A 19012-nucleotide genomic window follows, 5' to 3' on the forward strand; every position below is an offset into this window, starting at 1 on the left:
ATTGCTGATCTCAATGACATTTGATGTAAGACAAGGAGAGGGGAAAAAAAAGGTAGAAATTTTCTCTTTTTGATATAAATATGTAAATATACAAGTATGTCGTGATTTGACAACACTTAGAATACATTATAGCCTTTTTTTATTTTTTTTGATGCGACTATCTGGAAGCCGAGAGGCCGTTTGAGTGACAGCTATAAGAACCAATCACGTTCCAGTCTGGCTTTAAAAAAAAAAAAAAGGATCATGAAAAACAGCGTGTAAAGAAATAGCAATTAATCAAGATGAAGTGTGAGATCTCAAATTCTGGAATAACGCGCGAGAATAAAATATGTATAAAATAATCAGGAGAAAAAGAACAGGAAGGTGGATGTGGGGTGCTAAATTATGATGACTTTTTATGTGTGTTTTGTTATATATATATATATATATATATATATATATATATATATATATATATATATATATATATATATATATATATATATATATATATATGCATGCATTGGTTGAAAAATAAAAAGCCAAGGCGGGGGGGTAAAAAAAAAATCTAAATCCCGGTAATCGATAACAGAAGGAGCCCCCGCCCCCTTTTTAAAATCATATTATGGCGTGGGAATAAATTAAAGATCCGCCCCCCTTAGGCCATCCTGAGCCCTGACCTCCTCCCCCCCTTTTAAGATTAAGGATGTGTATTGACTTTCCTGTCCTCTGAACTGCCATCCTCCATTTTGGCGGTTTTGGTGCGCTTCAGTGGGGAGGACGCCGCCCACCCCCAGAAACTTTTAGTACCTTGAGGGAAAAACAAGAAAATTGAATAAGCACACACAAAAAAAAAGATAAGGCAGCGGGTCATCTACCGCATTACAGCTTTCGTTCTTCAATCGCCAAATAATCAATCAGGCCCTTCTGCAAAATAAAGTTCCATTTGCGCGCCATTTTGAAATGTTTTTTCCTTACCTGTAGTAGTTTGGCTTGAAGGGTCCGTTCTTGTTCAAGCCCAAATATTTCGCCTGCTCGTCACTCAGTTCTGTGAGGTGCGCGTCGAACGTGGGTAGGTGGAGGCTGGCCACGTATTCGTCTAAGGGTGAGGAAGGCGTAACGCGAAAGTCCATGGAATTCAGGAATCAAGAGTTGGGAAATTATAACATTCAAAATACAGATGATCCCCGACTTACGAACATTCGAGTTACGAACAATGGTACAGACGAACATTTTTGTACTATTCTCGCCAGTTATACACCTACTTATCTTTATGGAGAATATTTTATTTAATGTTTATTTTTCAGTACAAACCAATACAGGTTACTTATACAAGCCTTAAAAATACTTATATAAGCCTTAAACATACATTCCATATAAAATATAGCACTGAATCAACTTATGAACGAATTCACTTTACGGACGACCGTTCGGAACGGATCTCGTTCGTATGTTGGGGAGCGTCTGTATTTGCACTTGATTATATTTCTAGATGTTTGATATTTGCCATCACTTATATAAGCCTCAAACATACTTATATAAGCCGTAAAGATACATTCCATATAAAATATAGCACTGAATCAACTTACAAACAAATTCAACTTACGAACGACTGTTCGGAACGGATCTCGTTCGTATCTTGGGCAGCGTCTGTATTTGCACTTGATTATATTTCTAGATGTTTGATATTTGCCGTCACTTATATAAGCCTTAAACATATATTCCATATAATTTATAGCACTGAATCAACTTACGAACAAATTCACCTTACGAACGACCGTTCGGGACGGATCTCGTTCGTAAGTTGGGGAGCGTCTGTACACTTAAGGTGGAAAAATGTCATTTTAAATGGCTTACCCATCTTCTTGGGCAGAAGATAAACATCCTGTTTGTAGCGTCCGTCCGGAGCGTTGTAGAGTTCGATCAAAGCCAGCGCCTTGTCGCGCAAACACACAGTCACCATTACTTTCTGTTTAGCCAAAAGAGGCTACATGAATAGTAGCGCTTTTACCTGGGTGGTGGCCGTGATTGAAAGCACAAACGTGGGAACGGTAGAACAGCTGAGGTTCAAAAGACGACCCTGCGAATTAGATAAAAATGACACAAAATGGGGAAAAAAATGAAATGAGTTTTACATTTGACATCAAGCGCAGCTGAAATAAGTAAAAACTAAATAAAAATACTGTTGGGTGTACCTCAGCCAACAAAACTATCCTCTTGCCGTCGGGCCAGATGACGTGGTCCACCTGTGAGCGCACTCTCTCCCAGGTTAGTTCGGGCGTCCGCAGACTTGCCTGCAAGAATCGCAAAGCGATAGTGTTCCGTCAAATAAAAAGCTCTTAGGATGATGACTGTGACGCCATAGGTAAACGTTCATCCTGTATTAACGCATTTGCTGCCATTTCCAAATTTATATAGCGTCGTGGAGGTGCCGATAAAGCGCTGGTCAGACCTATGGCAATGATTTTTTTTCCCCCCTTTCACGAGGGGGCAGCATTTGCCTTTTGTGCATGTTAGCGCTTTGCTACAGCTTGTTAAAGCGCTACATAAATCAATATGTATGCATTATATAGTATTCTGTACAGGCGCCCCAATTTCAAGCTCAGATAACTCCAGACCCACATAACTTAGGAATGAACCCTTTCTTTTCCTGATATTTAGAAGAGAGTTTAAGGTTTCTTATTCTGAATTGAATATTTATATCATCCTAAAACTCAATATTCTGTGGCTCCTGGAATTCGAGTGAGAATGACAAAAACCCTGGCACCGGAGTGCACACATTTTTGCACATCATCTGGCAGTGAATGAGTTAATATGAAGGAAGCTAGGTACTGACAACGTCAATCTCGGTATTGGAGTGGCCCATGTTGCAGACGATGCAGCCATTCCTCATGCGGTCCAGGTTCTCACGCACCACCACGTTCTTGTTACCTGAACGAAGCAAAAACGTGAATGAGCCCCTCCCCCTTTCTCACAATTGGTCATCCGATTCGTCATGGCGACGTATAAAAAGCCAAAGTACCCGTGCAGGTGATGACTATGTCCACTTGTCTGACGACTTCGTTGAGCTTGACCAACCTGAAGCCGTCCATGCTGCCGTCGGGTAAATAAACGCAAAGCGTGAGACGCCCGCGGCAAGTCAAATAAGCGTCGAAGAGCGCGTCGATAGACGGGATGCGGCGTACCAAGCCTGCAAGGCGCAGATGGGATCGATTTCGGTGACGTAAACGATGGCGCCCATCGCCTTGAGGGCGGCGCAGCATCCTTTTCCCACCTGAGGCCGCCAAACATCAAACAGTCAATCGGGTGTCATCCGCCGCGTCGGGTAAAGTCCATACGGGTGAGGCTTACCTCTCCGTACCCGCACACCACCACTTGTTTGCCTCCAAACATGACGTCGGTCGTCCTCTTCAAACTACAACAAAAAAGTGCCAGTAGGATGAAAGCTACGAACTGATAATAAAAATAATAATAATAATTCATTTTTTTTGGGTTGTGTTACTGTAAATACTGTTGATATGTTTGTCTATAACTGCTATCCCATAGTATACCAGCAGATGGCTGTACTTTATTTTTCTTGACATTACATTGGGTTGTTGTCACTTCCGGTAAGGGTTTTACTTTCCGCGCTATTTTAAGTTTTATTTTCACTGAGAAGACGGCGAGAATGGACATGCTTTATTTACCGCTGTACTGTTTAGCAAGGAAAAGAGGACAAAGATCAAAACTTCCGCTTCGGACGGAAAGCGGGCAAAGTGGTTTGTACGATTTTTATTACATACGTTTTATTTCATTGGTGTAAAGTCCGAATGTGTATGTGTAAATAATAGCTATATTTTTACACTTGTTTGTAGCTTTACGGTGCTGTGAAATAACATGAAAGAATTAACCATCGAATTAACTGACATTTTTTACTTCAACATAGCGCCGCGAGAGTGACTGTCTTTACAGCAGCTCCTCTATTTTGTTTTTGCACTTCTTCCTTTCCTTTCCTCACTTTGATACAGTGAAATGTAAAATTCTCCACTGCTAATAAAGGCTAATCCAATCCAAAATGGACTCGAATCATCCATTTTATCAAGTTTCATACCCATCCAGGATGGATTCCCTGCAGCAGTAGAGGTTGTCAAACTTTTGCTTGGTCACGGAGTCGTTGACATTCATGGCGGGGACGCACAGCTTGCCGGCTTTGGACAGCTGGTAAAGCCTGCAAACGCATCAATCATCTTCATCAATCAAACAAGCGTGATTTCGGGAACGCCGCGTACTGCGATGCCGCGATTATATAACTGCAGAAGAGCCGGTGATGTTCGCGTTGACCGCTAGAGGGCGATGTGTAACTACAAACTGACTGAGATGACCCCTTTCACCCCCCTTTTTGTTATGCTCCTACCTGTGCACACCAGTGACACTCTCCTCCACAATCCCCTTGATCTTCTTGAACATGTTGGGGTACTTTTTATAGATCCAATGGGTCAGGTCGCCTCCGTCGTCTAAGATCTGGAGACAAAGAAAGACAAGGGAAGTGGGGGTAAAATCAAAAATGCTTTACAAAACTTGAGTCCTAAAAATGAGCTATTGGTGCGATACCATGTTGGGCTGCCAGCCTTCCACGTTGACGCAGCGATCGATACACCACCAGAAATCGTCCTCCGACTCACCCTTCCACGCAAAGACGCTGAAACCTGGACGCAGATAGATATATATATATATATGGCAAGTGCAAAAAAAGGGAAAAAGAAGAAGTGAGGGTAGGACAGCGGCTCACCTCCTTCGGCCAAAGCAGCCGCCACCTCGTTTTGGGTGGAGTAGATGTTGCAGGCGGCCCACCTGCACTGAGCACCCAAAGCTGACAGAGTCTCCATCAACACCTGAAGGGTACCCACATAAAATTCAATACAAATGCAAATAAAAATACAACTAAAAATATAAATAAAAATACAACTGAAAATACAAATAAAAATGCAAAAAAAAAATACAATTAAAAATAAAAACACAATTAAATACCACTGAAAATACAAATAAATAAAAATATCAATATAAAAAAATCTATTAATAATAATTCAACTGTAAATATAAATAAAAATTGAAAATAAAACAAAAAATATGAATACAAATACAAATAAAATAAAGGTACTAATAAAAAATATGAATAAAAATACAAAAAGAAAAATAGAAATATGAATAAAACAATTAACAATAATGAATAAAACAAATAATACAAATAACCCTAGTGATGAATATGAATAATAGTACAACTAAAAATAACAATAAAAATGAAAATACAAAAAAGAATACAACTGAAAATTCAAATATAGTAACAGAAAATGAAACTAAAAATATGAATAAAAATACAAATACAAATTAAATAAAAATGAAAGTAATGGTAAAAATACAAATAAAATAATAAATAAAATAAAAATTAAAGTACAAATAAAAATACAAATGAAAATACAAATAATTATAATTAAATAAAAATAAAATACAAATAAAAATTGAAATACAACTGAAAATATAAATAAAATACAAATGAAAATACAAATAAAAATTCAAATAGAAATCCCAAAAAATTATAATTAAATACTAATAAAAATACAATATTAAATGAACTTAAATTATATTAAAAGCATGAAATAATGTATATTTTTGGGCTCAAGGAACCAAATATTCGGCTAACCCAGGCTAGGAGCTCAGTTTTTTTTGTGTGTGGATTCTCCCCAAGCTCTACTCACAGCGGTTTGGGCGGTAATGTGAGTGCAGCCCACCACCTTGGCGCCGGCGAGGGGTTTCTCGCCCTGTGCTCGCTTCCTCAAAGCCATGAGGGCCGGCATCTCTGGAGGGATGACATTTGATTAACCGAGAAAACAATAATGGAGACACGTGAGGGGCATGCGCGTGATTCTAACCTTGCTCGGCGATTTCGATCTCTCGCCGCCCGAAGTCGGCCTGCTTGATGTTTTTGATGCAGAAGTCGCCGTTGCCTTTTGAGTTCTTCTGCTGTTTGTCCCTCGGAGACGTCTCATCGTCGGAGCTGTCGGTGTATGACGCCGCTGAAAAGACAAAAAAACATTGCTGTCAATTACAAAAAAATAAAATAAAAAATAATCAAAAGATTTGCATCTTATTGTATAGCGCTGTTGACACACGTTAGCTAAGTGTAACATAAAGTCTTAAACACATCCATGCTAACGTCATTAATTGACAGATGTGGGCCTAATCAGGCTAAGCGATGCAGAATTGTTTTTTTTTTCCCCCCTCTAAGAAAGCTATCGGGCTGCTCTTCAAAATACCTGGAAAGATTAAAAGCCTTGGCTTGAAAATAAAAGTGGACTCGGGGAGAGCATTTGGACCGACATCCCAAGAGATTAAAATAAAGGCGCCAAGATGGAAGAAGGTGGGGAGGGCGTACGCTGACTCACCTGAGCTGTAGCTGTCCGTGGACGACTGCGAAATGGAACGCGATAAAGAACGGCGACCGATCTTGGAGGGTCGCTTGTTGAATTCCTGCTTCTGGTCTGCGAACTGGATCTGGTGGTGAAAACCAGAAGAGAGTTCAGAATCTTTTTATTTTGGGTTGATGCCATTGCAACAGAGGTCGGCGAGTTTAGGTTGGAGCAGCTAAATGGAACGTTTCCATTCATCTGTTCTTATGTCGTTATTAATATTAATGGTTGATGTATTAGCGCCATAAAGTGAGGGGGAGGACGTGGCGGTATTGCTGCAACGTGGTTTAAAAATCAGTCGTCATGGTTCTGGTGCCCACCCGGTCGGCAATACCTATCCGATTAATTATTCTGTCGTTTAGGGATGTAAAAATATGCTTTCAATACAAAAAGGGGGGGGGGTCAGCGCCCGGAAAGGCCTCGATGGAAAATCCAGTTTTAAGACGGCGATTAAGACTTAAGATCATATTTGATTGGCCGCTCGCGATTAACCTGACGGGTTGACCAATTACGGCGGCTTAGCGGTTATAACAGAGCAAATTAATGATTAATAAACGAAGGGGGGGTTTGGGGTCTCATACAATAGCGCATTGTGCTGGTTTAGCGCCAGGGTTTTTGTCACTTTCACTCAAATTGCAGGACCCACAAAATATTGAGTTTTAGGACTACATGAACATTCAATTCAGTGTAAGAAACTGTAGACTCTCTTCTTTCAAAAATAGAAAAAAAAGAGTTAATTCATAAGTTACAGGATATGGGTATGGGGTTATCTGATCTTGAAATAGGGGCGGCTGTACAAAATACAATACATACATATTTCCGCATATTTCTTTTTCTTGTCACTGTAAAGTGTCCTTGAAAGTTTTGAAAGGTGATTATAAATGAAACGTATTATTATTATTATTAATATAGCGCTTTAACAAAGGCTGAAGCTGTAACATGGACAAAAGACAAATGCTGCCCGCTCGTGGGAATGGAAAAAACATTACCAGAGGTCTGACCAGCGCTTTATCGGCTGACATTTTCCCAGCAAAAATAAAATAAATAAATAATAGGAGCGCTTATTTTCTTAGGTGTCTCGCTACAGGAGAGAATTTTGCATCAACAAAGCAATGGCGGCTTCATTCCCCGACAGCTGTGTCGTCCGTGGGTGGTTCTGAAGGTCGCCACCCCTTTTTCAAAAACTCATTCGGGATCTTTAGCCAATCTACATGTTTCTTTTCTCTAAGTAAGATACTATCAATTCAACGTTGTCAATCCGCAGCCCGTAGTCACGGTTACGCAATTTGCTGGCCATTTGCACGATATGACCCAAAAAAACGACAGGGATCCCTCCCGCGTCAGAGGCGACTGATCCGCAAAGCTTTGCCATCTGTTACCCAACACCGTTAGATTAAAAATGCCGGCGAAATATTTCGCCGGCTCGCGCGATATGATCGGCTTTTGGCGAACCGGGCGGGCACAACGTTAGCAAATAGCATCAAAAATATCAACGACACAATTCTTTTACTTCACACGTCGCCCGACCTCGGCAACAGCTAGCGTGAGGTGTCCCATCCCTTGGGGGCGGCTATGATGTAAGAGCGCTTCCCGCTGATTTATGTGCGGCGACAAGCGTTAGCGACCGCAACGACGGGGCACGTGACCAGTGGCCTCGCACGTGCATTGCCGGAGGATTTCGTGTTCAACTGGGCGTCTACTATAGAGAGATAGTAGCAGTCACAAGGGTGTCATCCGCGATATACAGTGAGACCTCTACTTACAAACACCTTATCTTACAAACGTCAAATTTCTGAAAATTAAACCTTATAATAAGCACTTTTTTCATAACACACACCCACCACAGCACCAGAGGTTAAGTTACCAACGGTCCTTATGGAAGGTGACTTTCTTTCCAAACAGCAATTCCCTTTGACCTTTGACCTCCAACGCCATTCCATCAAGCCATCAATGACCATCACAAATGTAAATAAAGTGACTTTATGATACAATGCAGTGTATTTCTTTCATTGCAATACAGTAGCACATTTATTATACATAGAATAAGGTATGTTGTGTGTAGTTTTAAGGCTTATTTAGTTGAAAAGTATATTTTATGGAAACCCGGGAACGGATTATTCCCATTTTAATGGCTTCCTATGGGAATTTTTTTTTTGAGATACACACTTTTCACCTTACACACTCTGTCTGGGAACCAATTAAGTTCGTAAGTTGAGGTCTCACTGTAGAAGCGAACAGTGTGGTTACACATACTCAACACCCGCATTTTCCTACTATGTCATCCCCCAGTCAGTTACACCAGGGGGTTACCAAACTAGGGTTGCAGGTACTCTATGGGGTTTACGAAGAGTAATCTGGAGGTCCAGAAAATAATGAGGTCGTTTCACGACAGTCATAATTGGATTCAGGAATTAATCGGGATTAATAAAAGGCAATAGAATGATGTGGTTACACAAAACCAACACCCGCATTTTCCTACGATGCGAATCAGCCCTCGGGGCGACCCGCAATTTGAACGCCTGGTCAGATGACCTTGACGCAGTCACCGCTGTGGATAATCGGTGACTCATTTCCACTCTGCAGTGGAAATATTTGTCGCCGCGTCATGTCAACAGCAAGCAATAAGGGTTTTTTTTTTAAACGCCGTCGCCATGTTGGGCTGCAACAAATATGAGCAAATGGTTACTGGGGCAAACATCCGGAGGTGCTTACCAATGCCTTGATAAAACCTTTTAGTGGAGCGAAAGGCTAAATAGGTCGGTCATGCTCGTATTTCAACCAGCAGCGGACTGTCAAGGCCTGCAAAGCCTTCTCTGCTGGCCTAAAAATATCTGAATCACAGACTGATTAACATTACTTTTCCCCTGTTACGCTGCTTCCAGATGTGTGTTATCATATTTAAGCATTTAACCAATCACATTTCAGCCATTATTTGTTACCAGGGTCAGAAATCGCCCTGGATGCCTTCACAATCAGTTCTGCAGGCCTAGGATCATAAAAATCAATGGTGATGAACAGTTGCTTTAACCAATCAGAGTTCGAACCGGAGACCCAAGGCCTGCTCGAAGGCGCTAGCAACATCAGTTTTCGTACATTACGATTGGCTAGTCACTTGCCAATCATAGTATCACTAGCCGTGGGTGATAAGCGCATACTGGCCAGAGCTAGCACACTGTATCTATAGCGAGCTACATGAGCAAATATATTGTTATGTTGATTTAATAGCAATTTTGTCAAACCACAATGGCTGAAGGGGGAGAAGAAATTGATTTGGTTGCAGATTTTAGCCATTTTCAAGAAAAAATGCACATCATTAAGAAAGGTCGGTCAGTCACAGTAGTTCCTGGCCAATTGTACCCTCTAGTGGACTTGTAGTGACTCACACCACTTTTTTTTCCAGTCTGGATTGATTCCGACATAGCACTACTGAAGGCCTTGCAATGAAATCCACAGCCTGCCATTGAATTCAACCCAACCCCGTAAACATTGAAGGTTGAAGGGATTTGGGGGAAGGTACTGGATTTTGGAGGGGGGTGGGGCATTTCAGTTTGTTTTGTATTCATTTTCCTGCAAAAAAAAAAAAAACAGATCACTTTGCCTCAGGGCCGAGACTATAATTACATCAAACAGAACTAAGGCAGGGGTGGCGTTGCTTTATTTTGGAATAAAACACAACAGGTCAATGCGTCGGGGGTGGGCGGGGAAACCAGTATTTGGGGATGTAATCATGAGCGAAATGACGCACGGGGCATTTTTTTTTTGCGATTGGAAAATGGCCTTTGAGATTGTCCGTTTGAATTGGATTCATCGTTCAATCCCTCGGCGCGTCAAAGCGATGCGACGCCGATTCAAAGGGGTGTCAAGGACCAAGAGTCCATTTCCTGAGTTGGCCTCAAAGGACGGAAAAGACAAAGTGACGTTGAGATTTTGGTCCCGCGCGACTTAAATTTGTAGCAAATGGCTTGCAATGCAACAGCGGACGTTGATTTGAGTTTGGATATTTTTTACAATTATTACCAAGCTGATTAATCTTTAAGCGGCTGTAAATACGGTGAGGTATATTTGTGCAACCTCTGATAATCATCAACATGAAGAAAAAGAGGCCATGCGGGGATGGGTTGACGCCGCAGTGCTAAATTCCCGCGCGTGTGTTGCACGTCGTGAGGATGCTTTGCGGCGGTACAACTGTGCTCAGCGAACGGCAGACCTGTCACTTTTATTTTTTTACTCCTACAAGTTAATCGCTATCTTTTTCCGGTGAAGAGAAATATCGTGACAAGAAGCAAAAAAAGGTCGCTGCTGATTTATAGCCTTTAATCCACCCGGTGTTTTTTTTTGGGGGGGGGGGGGTAGAAATACATAACCCGTTGCTCCGTTCACTCCACTTCACATTTAGGGCGGCTACGGGTCACGCCGTAAGCCTGTTAGCAATACCGAGAACACCAGCTTAGCGCATGTGACATCACGTTACATCAAAGCGGGATGATCTGGAATCGTAAGTTTTTTTTGAGGGGACACCTGGTGAATGTAAGAGAAGAAGAAGAAAAAAAGGGAGAAGGTGAAGAATGATTAACTCAAGGTAACAGATGGTTTGTTGCGGGAAACCATCTGGGATGTTTGCCTTGGGAAAGGAGGGTTAGCATGCATTAAAAAAAAAATGGCCGATGACAATGAAACCAAATCGCTTGTCGAGAAACGCTCACATCTGGACGGGCGCTGACGTTTTAATCCTATCAACGTGGGGACGGGATGGAGATTAAAAGTGTTAAACAGTTGTCAACACCCCCCCCCCCACACTACCAACTCCCGTATTTATTTATTTTACTGGACTAGATGACTACAACAGATGTATACTGTGTTTGTATATATCCAACGCCGTTTGCCAAAGGCGCCCAGCGGTAGCGGCGACCTATAAATAAACCACCTTCTGCCCTGCCGGATGGACATAAAGGGGGAATTAATATTGCTTCAAAACAATCCACATCATCCAATTTGAAGCCGTAACAACAAAAGTACCGCTCCCTTATTGGAAATTTTTTGAAAAATAATCCTGATGTGGCCGTCGCTCTACAGGAGGTCAACATCTGGCACTCTGAAGCTAACCTTTCCAAACCGATTTTACTTCAAGTGACATAAACAGAAATCCAACATCTTTGATATCATTGGAGATTACTTGTCATGTCTGGAGTGACAGGTGTCAATCAGAAATGAGCAGTTGATGCATATTGTGAGAACTATTTATATTTCAGTTAACGAACTGTAGGCTCACTGAGAAATTATGCAAAGATTATTCGCTAACCTAGCACATTGCTGGACCTTTTTTGTTGCATAAGTCACCTTTGTTGCTTTGATGTCATTAGTATGTTTTTTTGTCAATCAAGGATAATAAATCACATATACTTGTTCATCTATATCAGGGATGGCCCCATATTTATTAAAAAAAATATACTACAGCAGAATGGTAACATTTGTTTGCATATATTAGGCACCGTAATATGATAATTTTGAGTGAGTTCGTTAAAATGACGGTACTATTTGGATGATTTTAGTTTGGTACTGTTTGTTTTCGTGTAAAAATACGTGGCATGGTCTCTAAAAGCTTGGCTGGGTTAGTAAAGGAATGTTAAACAAAAACGGCAGTATTTTAACGGTACACGGCATAAGTATTTGAAAGTACAAATAAGCATTTGTTGGATTTGTAAATATTGTAAGGTGATGTTCTGAAATCTAAATCCCGTTGCTGAATCAGCTAGGTTAGCATTGTTAGCTTCGACACATATTAGGCAGCGTGCGTTCGAGGTTTGGAGGGGGGGGATAAAAAAGAAAAATATATATAGATTCCACTCGCCTTTTTCATTCGTGGCGCTTCTGCCACGGTGCCGTCGCGGTTAACGAACGCCTCCCCGCCATTCTGCTGCGGGTCCGGCCGTTTCATAGCCGACGCCTGCGGCATCTTGATGACGCTCGGAGCGAGCAAACCCGGGCTGCTGTCCCCGGCTTTGGCTGAGAGCTCCGCGGTCGGTGACGCGGCGGTGGCGGAACCGGCCTCGCGTGGGTAGTTTCTGGCCATTATTCCTTCTGACGTCGGTGTAACCGGTGAGTCGGCGGGGACTTCTTTGCCCATGTCTTTGAGTTCGACCTCTGCCATTTTCGCTGCCACAACCTGCACTGACATCGTTACACTTTTCACCAAGTCCCTTTTTCTATGGAGGCGAACGGATGTGAGTGGAGGAAGCTCGGGGTCGAAATGCATTCTGGGCCTTGGAGTTCTTCAACCGTATTTGGACTACAATGGCTATAGACCACTTGCTAACAATCCTAATTGCGCTAGCAGGAACTTTGTGTGTTAATTTACTATAAAACACACATTTTATCACATAGAGGTTTTAGGGACAACCAAACGATGTAAATTCCCAATCACTTCCATATATGTTTTTAGAAAAGCATAACATTAAACATTATCATCGATGTGTTCAACGTGCCCTTTCCCCCAGTGCAGTATTTGCATTTTTTTTACGGTTTCTTACCAGGTCGTTTGGGTTTGAGGCAGCACAACGAATCATATTACAAACCTCACGCTGGGCATCTGCATTGCATCAAACCAGGCAAGGTAAAAAAAAAATGGGGAAGAACGGCGCCTTCTTGTGGTCACAAAGAAACATTGAGAATTTTGGTTTATTTACAAGTTTTATGTCTAAAATCTCTGTTTCATTCAAACAAGTTGAAAAAACAATAATAGTCACACAATAGCATTCAAAATTCGTTTGGAGAGCGTTTACATTCAGTTGACTTGCACTTTCAAATGCTTTTCATTCACGCATGCTTCATTAAAATAAAATAAAAAAACACAGCAAACAGTTTTTGAATTAAACATTTGTGTTCTCCTTTTCTGTAAACTGTGTAACATTCGAACAAATGAGGATTTGATCCTTTAAATAATCCGCAGACTAAATTGAGGTTGATGTGTTTGAGATGTTCTCAGTGCTAATACAATGAATGATATCAGCTACGATGACATTATGGCATAAATATTGATTTTTTGTTTTTGTTTTTTGGCTGCAATTGAAGTCCCAAAAAATATGACTACTTATTGAAAAAGGGGTGGAAAAATAAACACTTGATAGTTGTCGATTGTGAACTTTGATAAGTCAGTCCTCAAAAATCCACAGAATATTCACACCGGAGAGGCCGAGGTTTACACGCCTGGATAAGAATGGAACACAATTTGAGTGAAATATTTTCATGTCTAATTGTGTGTTTTTTTCCGCCATTGTTGAGACGTCACAATTTTTCAGAATGTTAAAAAAAAAATTATAATGAAAAGTAAATCATAATACTCACCCCAGCATTCCTGACTCCTTGGTCTTAATGACGTAGAGGAACATGAGGATTGTATGGAACAAGTTATTCCTTCCCTATAACAGAAATAAAAATGTGATTAACGTATTTTCCGCACTATAAGACGCACCTAAAAGTAAATATTTGTTTTCAAAAGCTGACTATGCGCCTCATAATGTGGTGCGCCCGAAGTATGGAAAACGTTTTTTTTTAAATATGTCATTCATTGAAGGTAGCCCTTATAATGCGGTGCACCTTATGTATAGAAAACGTTTTCAAATTCATTGCAGGTGTGCCTTATATTTCATAATAATCATAATTATATCATATATTATTATTAATAAGAATAATAATCTAATAATAATAATACATTTCATTTCTAAGCGCCTTTCAAAACTCTCAAGGTTACTTTACAGTCACAGGATAAGTTTTTTCTGCAGGTGAGAAGCGGCAGCCACACGGGCCAGTGTTCACTCAACCCGGAAGTAACTCAAATAGATAGAAAGCTAGCCAAATAGCTAACAGATAGCTAATACATAGCCAGTTGGACAGTTAGCTAACTAGCTAGATAGCCATACAGCTAATAAATAGCCAGCTACATAGTTAGCTTGACAGATAGCAAATAGATAGCCAGCTAGACAGTTAGCTAACTAGCTAGATAGCCAAATAGCTAATAAATAGCAAGCTACATAGCTACATGTGCTAATAGGAAATACTGTATTTTTAACACTTTTTTTTCCGACCGGAAAGTACTACATAGAGCAACTTATTTTTTTAAAATACATTTATTTTTTAATTTAAAAAAAAGTCTTTTTTTTTAAGCTGGAATGAATCACTGACTGGCCTTTCCATTCATTCCTATGGGCAAATGTAATTTCAGATGTGAATGATGCGAGCTTGCTAGCAGTTAACGGAACCAATTAAACTCATAGTGAGTCTTATTTTGAAAAAACGGGCTGTTGTGTGCGTTCGATGCGTCGTCACCTTTGGCAGACTGGAGATATGTCCTTGATAGATGAGCTGGTAGTGAGGCGGCGCGGTGCAACTCTGGTGGATGCAGAAGAGGCTCTCCTTCGTCACATCTGGAGGCGCAAAAAAAAAAAAAAAAAAAAGAGAGAAACTGAGCGGACCGTGTTTTGGGTTTTTGTTAGCGTTTGTTTGTGCGCTCACCGGGTTTGTCCGGGATGTGGCTAAAATGCTGCGAGGTAAACGTCTTCCCGTCTGGATATTTCGGGTGAGGAGGTAGTCTGGAGTCCAGGTAGGTGCAAAATATATGCATGAGGATCTAAGGCATACACACAAGGTGAGATGTTAATGGTAGACCGTATCAAACTGAAATGAGAGAAAAAAAAAAAACGATTTCAAGGCGTTTTTCTGAATGATACACACAGCACAATCTGTCGGGAGATCCGTGTCCCACTTCCTGTTCTTCAAATCGCCTCCTCGATTCCATCGAAAGGAGCTCATACAGCCGCTGTGCGCCAATTCTGCCAATTCCATAACACGTGAAAAATGTTACGCTCGAGGCAGGGGTTAATTTTCCATGCACGTAAGCCAAACCTTTAATGCGATCCACCAGATATTCTTGATTGGGAGTGATGTCCAAATATTGCACCATGGAGTTCAAAGTAGGGATGGATGAGGCTTTCATCACGGCGGCCTGTTTAAGACTGCTAATGCTGGCTTCTGGTGAAGGGTTGGCGTGATCAATCAACAGAATTATCCAACAAGTAAACCAAATCATCCAAGGAATTTGTCTTAGGTAGTATCAGAGCAATAAAAAAATGTATGTTTTCTTGTGTTGCGCAATACATAAATTAGTCAATGTACTATGTACAATGTAATTAGTCAAAATACAGTGAGACCTCAACTTACGAACTTAATTGGTTCCCAGACAGAGTGTGTAAGGCGAAAAGTGTGTATCGCAAAAAAAAATTCCCATAGGAAACCATTAAAATGGGAATAATCCGTTCCCGGGTTTCCATAAAATATACTTTTCAACAAAAAAAAACCTTAAAACTACACACAACATACCTTATTCTATGTATAATAAATGTGCTATTGTATTGCAATGAAAGAAATACACTGCATTGTATCATAAAGTCACTTTATTTACATCTGTGATGGTCATTTATGGCTTGATGGAATGGCGTTGGAGGTCGAAAGTCAAAGGGAATTGCATAAGGACTGTAATTAAAGAAATAAACTGTGCTGTAAAATAAAGTTTTATTTACCTTTTTGATGGTCGTTGATGGCTTATGGAAGGAGAGTCACCTTCCATAAGGACTGTTCGGTCGTGTACTTCCGCCGAAGATCACTCCGCCAGCCGTGGTGGGTGTGTATCATGCAAATAGTGCTTATTATAAGGTTTAATTTTCATAAATTTGACATTTGTAAGACGAAAAGTTTGTAAGTTAAGGTGTTTGTAAGTTGAGGTTTCACTGTATTATTCTATGTAATAGGATGATTGGAAATATTTTCAAAATAAAATGTCACCCTCTGGCATAAATTGACCTCCAATCTGAAGCTCGGGACAGCCCATCCTCCTGAGTTGAGAGTTGACAGAGTCCATTTCCTTCACCAGGGGGACTAAAATGGTGTCACTGATCCACTAGGAAAAGAAGAAATAGAATTGTGCATATTTTAAAACACAAATAGAGTGGAATTTTCTGGTTTTGAGACAAATCCGCGACTTACATTTCGAAGCTTCGCCGTCCAACAATCGATGCGATCCACGACAGGGCGGCTGGTTGTGATCCTCGCCCACACCTGCACAAAATTAAATCCACATATTATTTTGAAATCCCACTCTGGCCTGCGGCTTGTAAATATCCGCTTGACCTCCTCGGCGGCCTGCTTGGAACCCGGGTCCGTTTCATCCTTGTGGGCGGAGGGCGCTTGAGACCGGCAAGCGGGCTGGTAGAGGAACTTCCTTAGACTCTGCGCGTAGTCGCCCATTGTGCGGTTGTAGTTCCAAAATGTCGGACTGTGACTCGGGGAGACGGATTCTGGACTTCCTAGAGGTGTAAAATAAAGAATTAGCAAATCTGGGATATCAAAACATGGCTAAAATTGGCACCAAAGATAAATAATAATTTTACCCAGCTGACTCCGGTGACTCTTCTCCTCCTCCGTGCGCAGGAATCGCTCCAGGCTTTTCAGATCCTCCATGTAATCCTCCTCACTCCCGGGTGAATTAAACGCAGAGGGCGACGTGCGGTACCGTGCTCTCAAAACGGAGCTTTCAAGTGTCCCGATGCTGCTCGGGTATGCCGGAGAACCAGGGGTTGCATTGTAGTTTAATACCTGTTAAGAGCAAACTGTGACTATTTTGTCATCAAGGTGGTCAATTTTAATGTTATTTACCTTCCCAAAGGCTATAGATGGCGAATAAGGGCTACTATTTGGGGTGGACGGGCTACTCAGAGATTGGCTGTAGCCCGCCACACAGCTCGGAGAAAACTTGGGGCTGGCGGTGGTAGAACGCGACGGGCTGAAACTCAAAACGCTTTGACCTTGCAAAGGGGATGACTCAGTCGAAGTGGGGGTTTCCTTTTTTTCAGGTTTCAGGGGAGGAGAAGCTGAAATACCTGCAAGAGGAGGCGACAGATGCAGTTTGATCCAGTCGTATTGAAGAAGAGTCATTGTTATTCAAGACTCACTTGTGTTTCTCAAGCCCAAGAGATGATGCTGCTCCAGGGATACGGCGATGGTGGACGGTGCCATTGTGTACTTGAAGTATTTCCAGAAATCAAGGAGAGCGATGAGGCTAAAAAGAGAGCCAAGCGCCATTTCTGTAATGATGAAAAGGGAAGAATATGTTAAGATCATTTTTAAGGACAACAAATGTAACATTTTGTAGCAGAAGACACTTACCAATATACCATATAGGCCAGTAGGTGATGTTGTAGTATTGGCTTAACAGATTTCCGGACCTAAATTAAAAAAAACAATACGATCACAACTCCAATCATGAGTGACCAAATAGTATTGATCTCACATGCAGTGACGCGTGAGAGTGACTTATGAAAACTATCGTAAAAGACATGTAAGTGTGCGAAAATAAACTTACATTTCAGTGTAAATCATGCCAGCCAGTGACGCGTTGAGAACAGCCCTAGCTAGCATCACCTGACGAGCTTGTTCCTCCCTCCTCATCCTCAGCGCCTTGTCAATCATATTGGGCATACCTTCCTTCGGTGGGGTCAACATATTGATCAAATTGAGGCAATAATGTATTTTTAATCGATTAACCACACAAAAAATAGGAAAACTAACTCATGTGCCAGTGTTAGCTAAGTAGCGAACTTAGCTAAAATTAGCCCGGTATTTCAAATAATGATTTCGCAAACATAGAAAGATTCGACGTGATGTATGGTGTGAGTAAAGTTAGATTACAAACATTTGAAACGAAGACTACATTAAAAAATACTATATGGCGCATTAAAGCATTCATGGTAGGCTAAAATTAAGAACCGCAAATGTTTGTTCCAGGTTTCCCGCCTTTCGCCCACCTCACCCGGAAGAAGAATTACATACTTCCGGGCTTTCCCCGAATGTTTTTCTCGGCACCAAGAACGCCAGATTAATTTAAAAATTAATAACAATACAAAAGAAATAATGTAAACTATTATAAATTAACACTGTCAAATTTATAAACAAATACAACTAAAATATTCAAAACTTTTGCCATTTTCATTTTATCGACCCCCGTACCCGGAAAAGGAATTACGTAAAACCGGCCTTTTTCCGGGTGTTGCTTCTCTCAGCTCCAGTTACACCAGGATTAATTAAAAGGTTAAAAAAAACTATTACAAGTTCGCCCTATCGCCTTCATAAACAAATACAACTACAACTTTATTTACAATCAAATGTTTTGCCTTTTTCAATTTATCAGTCATTTTATCGATCCTTACCCGGAAGCAGAATTAGCTACTACAGCGCTTTTACCGGATGTTGTTTCTCCCGGCTTCAAATACGCCATATTAATTTAAATTAACAAAAAACGATAAACATCCACACGTTACTAGTCAACTCAGTTGCATATATAAACGGACAAAAGTAAGATATTTGACAGTAAAATCTTACGTTTGCCTTCTTCAACCTATCAGTGTCTAACGCCCCTTAATACCAGGAAGCAGAATTACGTAATACCGGATGTTGTTTCGCTCGGCTCCGAAGTACCATAGATTAATGTAAAAGTTAATAACAAAAATAATAAACATCCTCACCTATGACTAGTTAACTTTGTC

General features: G+C 40.9%; 2 protein-coding genes across 5 annotated transcripts; both read right to left on the reverse strand.

Moving 5' to 3' along the window:
- Positions 1 to 515: 515 nt before the first annotated feature.
- ahcyl2b (adenosylhomocysteinase like 2b) lies at positions 516 to 12652 on the reverse strand. Of its 2 annotated transcripts, XM_088988476.1 has the most exons (17): positions 12271 to 12651; positions 6399 to 6507; positions 5886 to 6029; positions 5712 to 5812; positions 4748 to 4850; positions 4570 to 4664; positions 4373 to 4479; positions 4070 to 4186; positions 3331 to 3394; positions 3165 to 3253; positions 3002 to 3072; positions 2816 to 2910; positions 2175 to 2273; positions 1991 to 2059; positions 1837 to 1915; positions 958 to 1078; positions 516 to 789 (listed from the first exon to the last, which is right to left on the reverse strand). In XM_088988476.1, exons 1-17 carry the CDS (start codon positions 12595 to 12597, stop codon positions 783 to 785), a joined length of 1797 nt encoding a protein of 598 aa, XP_088844602.1. In that variant the 5' UTR covers positions 12598 to 12651; the 3' UTR covers positions 516 to 782. The 2 variants fall into 2 exon arrangements, with proteins under 2 accessions (XP_088844602.1, XP_088844603.1); XM_088988477.1 differs by having other exon boundaries at positions 516 to 1078; positions 12271 to 12652.
- A 426-nt stretch (positions 12653 to 13078) lies between these two features.
- On the reverse strand, positions 13079 to 18287 carry tmem209 (transmembrane protein 209). Of its 3 annotated transcripts, none has more exons than XM_088988481.1 (14): positions 17833 to 18287; positions 17637 to 17695; positions 17423 to 17554; positions 17127 to 17350; positions 16862 to 17066; positions 16602 to 16777; positions 16458 to 16529; positions 16275 to 16371; positions 15321 to 15443; positions 15150 to 15247; positions 14931 to 15045; positions 14745 to 14842; positions 13764 to 13837; positions 13079 to 13625 (listed from the first exon to the last, which is right to left on the reverse strand). In XM_088988481.1, the coding sequence occupies exons 1-14, from the start codon at positions 17970 to 17972 to the stop codon at positions 13571 to 13573; spliced, it is 1668 nt and encodes a 555-aa protein (XP_088844607.1). In that variant the 5' UTR covers positions 17973 to 18287; the 3' UTR covers positions 13079 to 13570. The 3 variants fall into 3 exon arrangements, with proteins under 3 accessions (XP_088844607.1, XP_088844605.1, XP_088844604.1); XM_088988479.1 differs by having other exon boundaries at positions 15321 to 15446; XM_088988478.1 differs by having other exon boundaries at positions 15321 to 15446; positions 16257 to 16371.
- Between the last annotated feature and the right edge of the window lie 725 nt (positions 18288 to 19012).

The sequence above is a fragment of the Hippocampus bargibanti genome, linkage group LG22, assembly GCF_051943395.1.
Source record: "Hippocampus bargibanti isolate YZ-2025 linkage group LG22, ASM5194339v1, whole genome shotgun sequence".
NCBI lineage: Eukaryota > Metazoa > Chordata > Actinopteri > Syngnathiformes > Syngnathidae > Hippocampus > Hippocampus bargibanti.

Excerpts from the sequence above, each read along its gene's own strand:
- ahcyl2b (XM_088988476.1), bottom strand. The coding sequence starts at position 12,597 with ATGTCAGTGCAGGTTGTGGCAGCGAAAATGGCAGAGGTCGAACTCAAA. Across the intron at positions 3,395-4,069 it reads AGGGAATCCATCCTGGATGG|TTTGAAGAGGACGACCGACG; the intron begins GTATGAAACTTG and ends TTTTTGTTGTAG. Across the intron at positions 2,060-2,174 it reads GGATAGTTTTGTTGGCTGAG|GGTCGTCTTTTGAACCTCAG; the intron begins GTACACCCAACA and ends TCTAATTCGCAG.
- tmem209 (XM_088988478.1), bottom strand. The coding sequence starts at position 17,972 with ATGTTGACCCCACCGAAGGAAGGTATGCCCAATATGATTGACAAGGCG. Across the intron at positions 16,372-16,457 it reads GGACGGCGAAGCTTCGAAAT|TGGATCAGTGACACCATTTT; the intron begins GTAAGTCGCGGA and ends TTCTTTTCCTAG. Across the intron at positions 13,626-13,763 it reads AAGGAGTCAGGAATGCTGGG|GCGTGTAAACCTCGGCCTCT; the intron begins GTGAGTATTATG and ends ATTCTTATCCAG.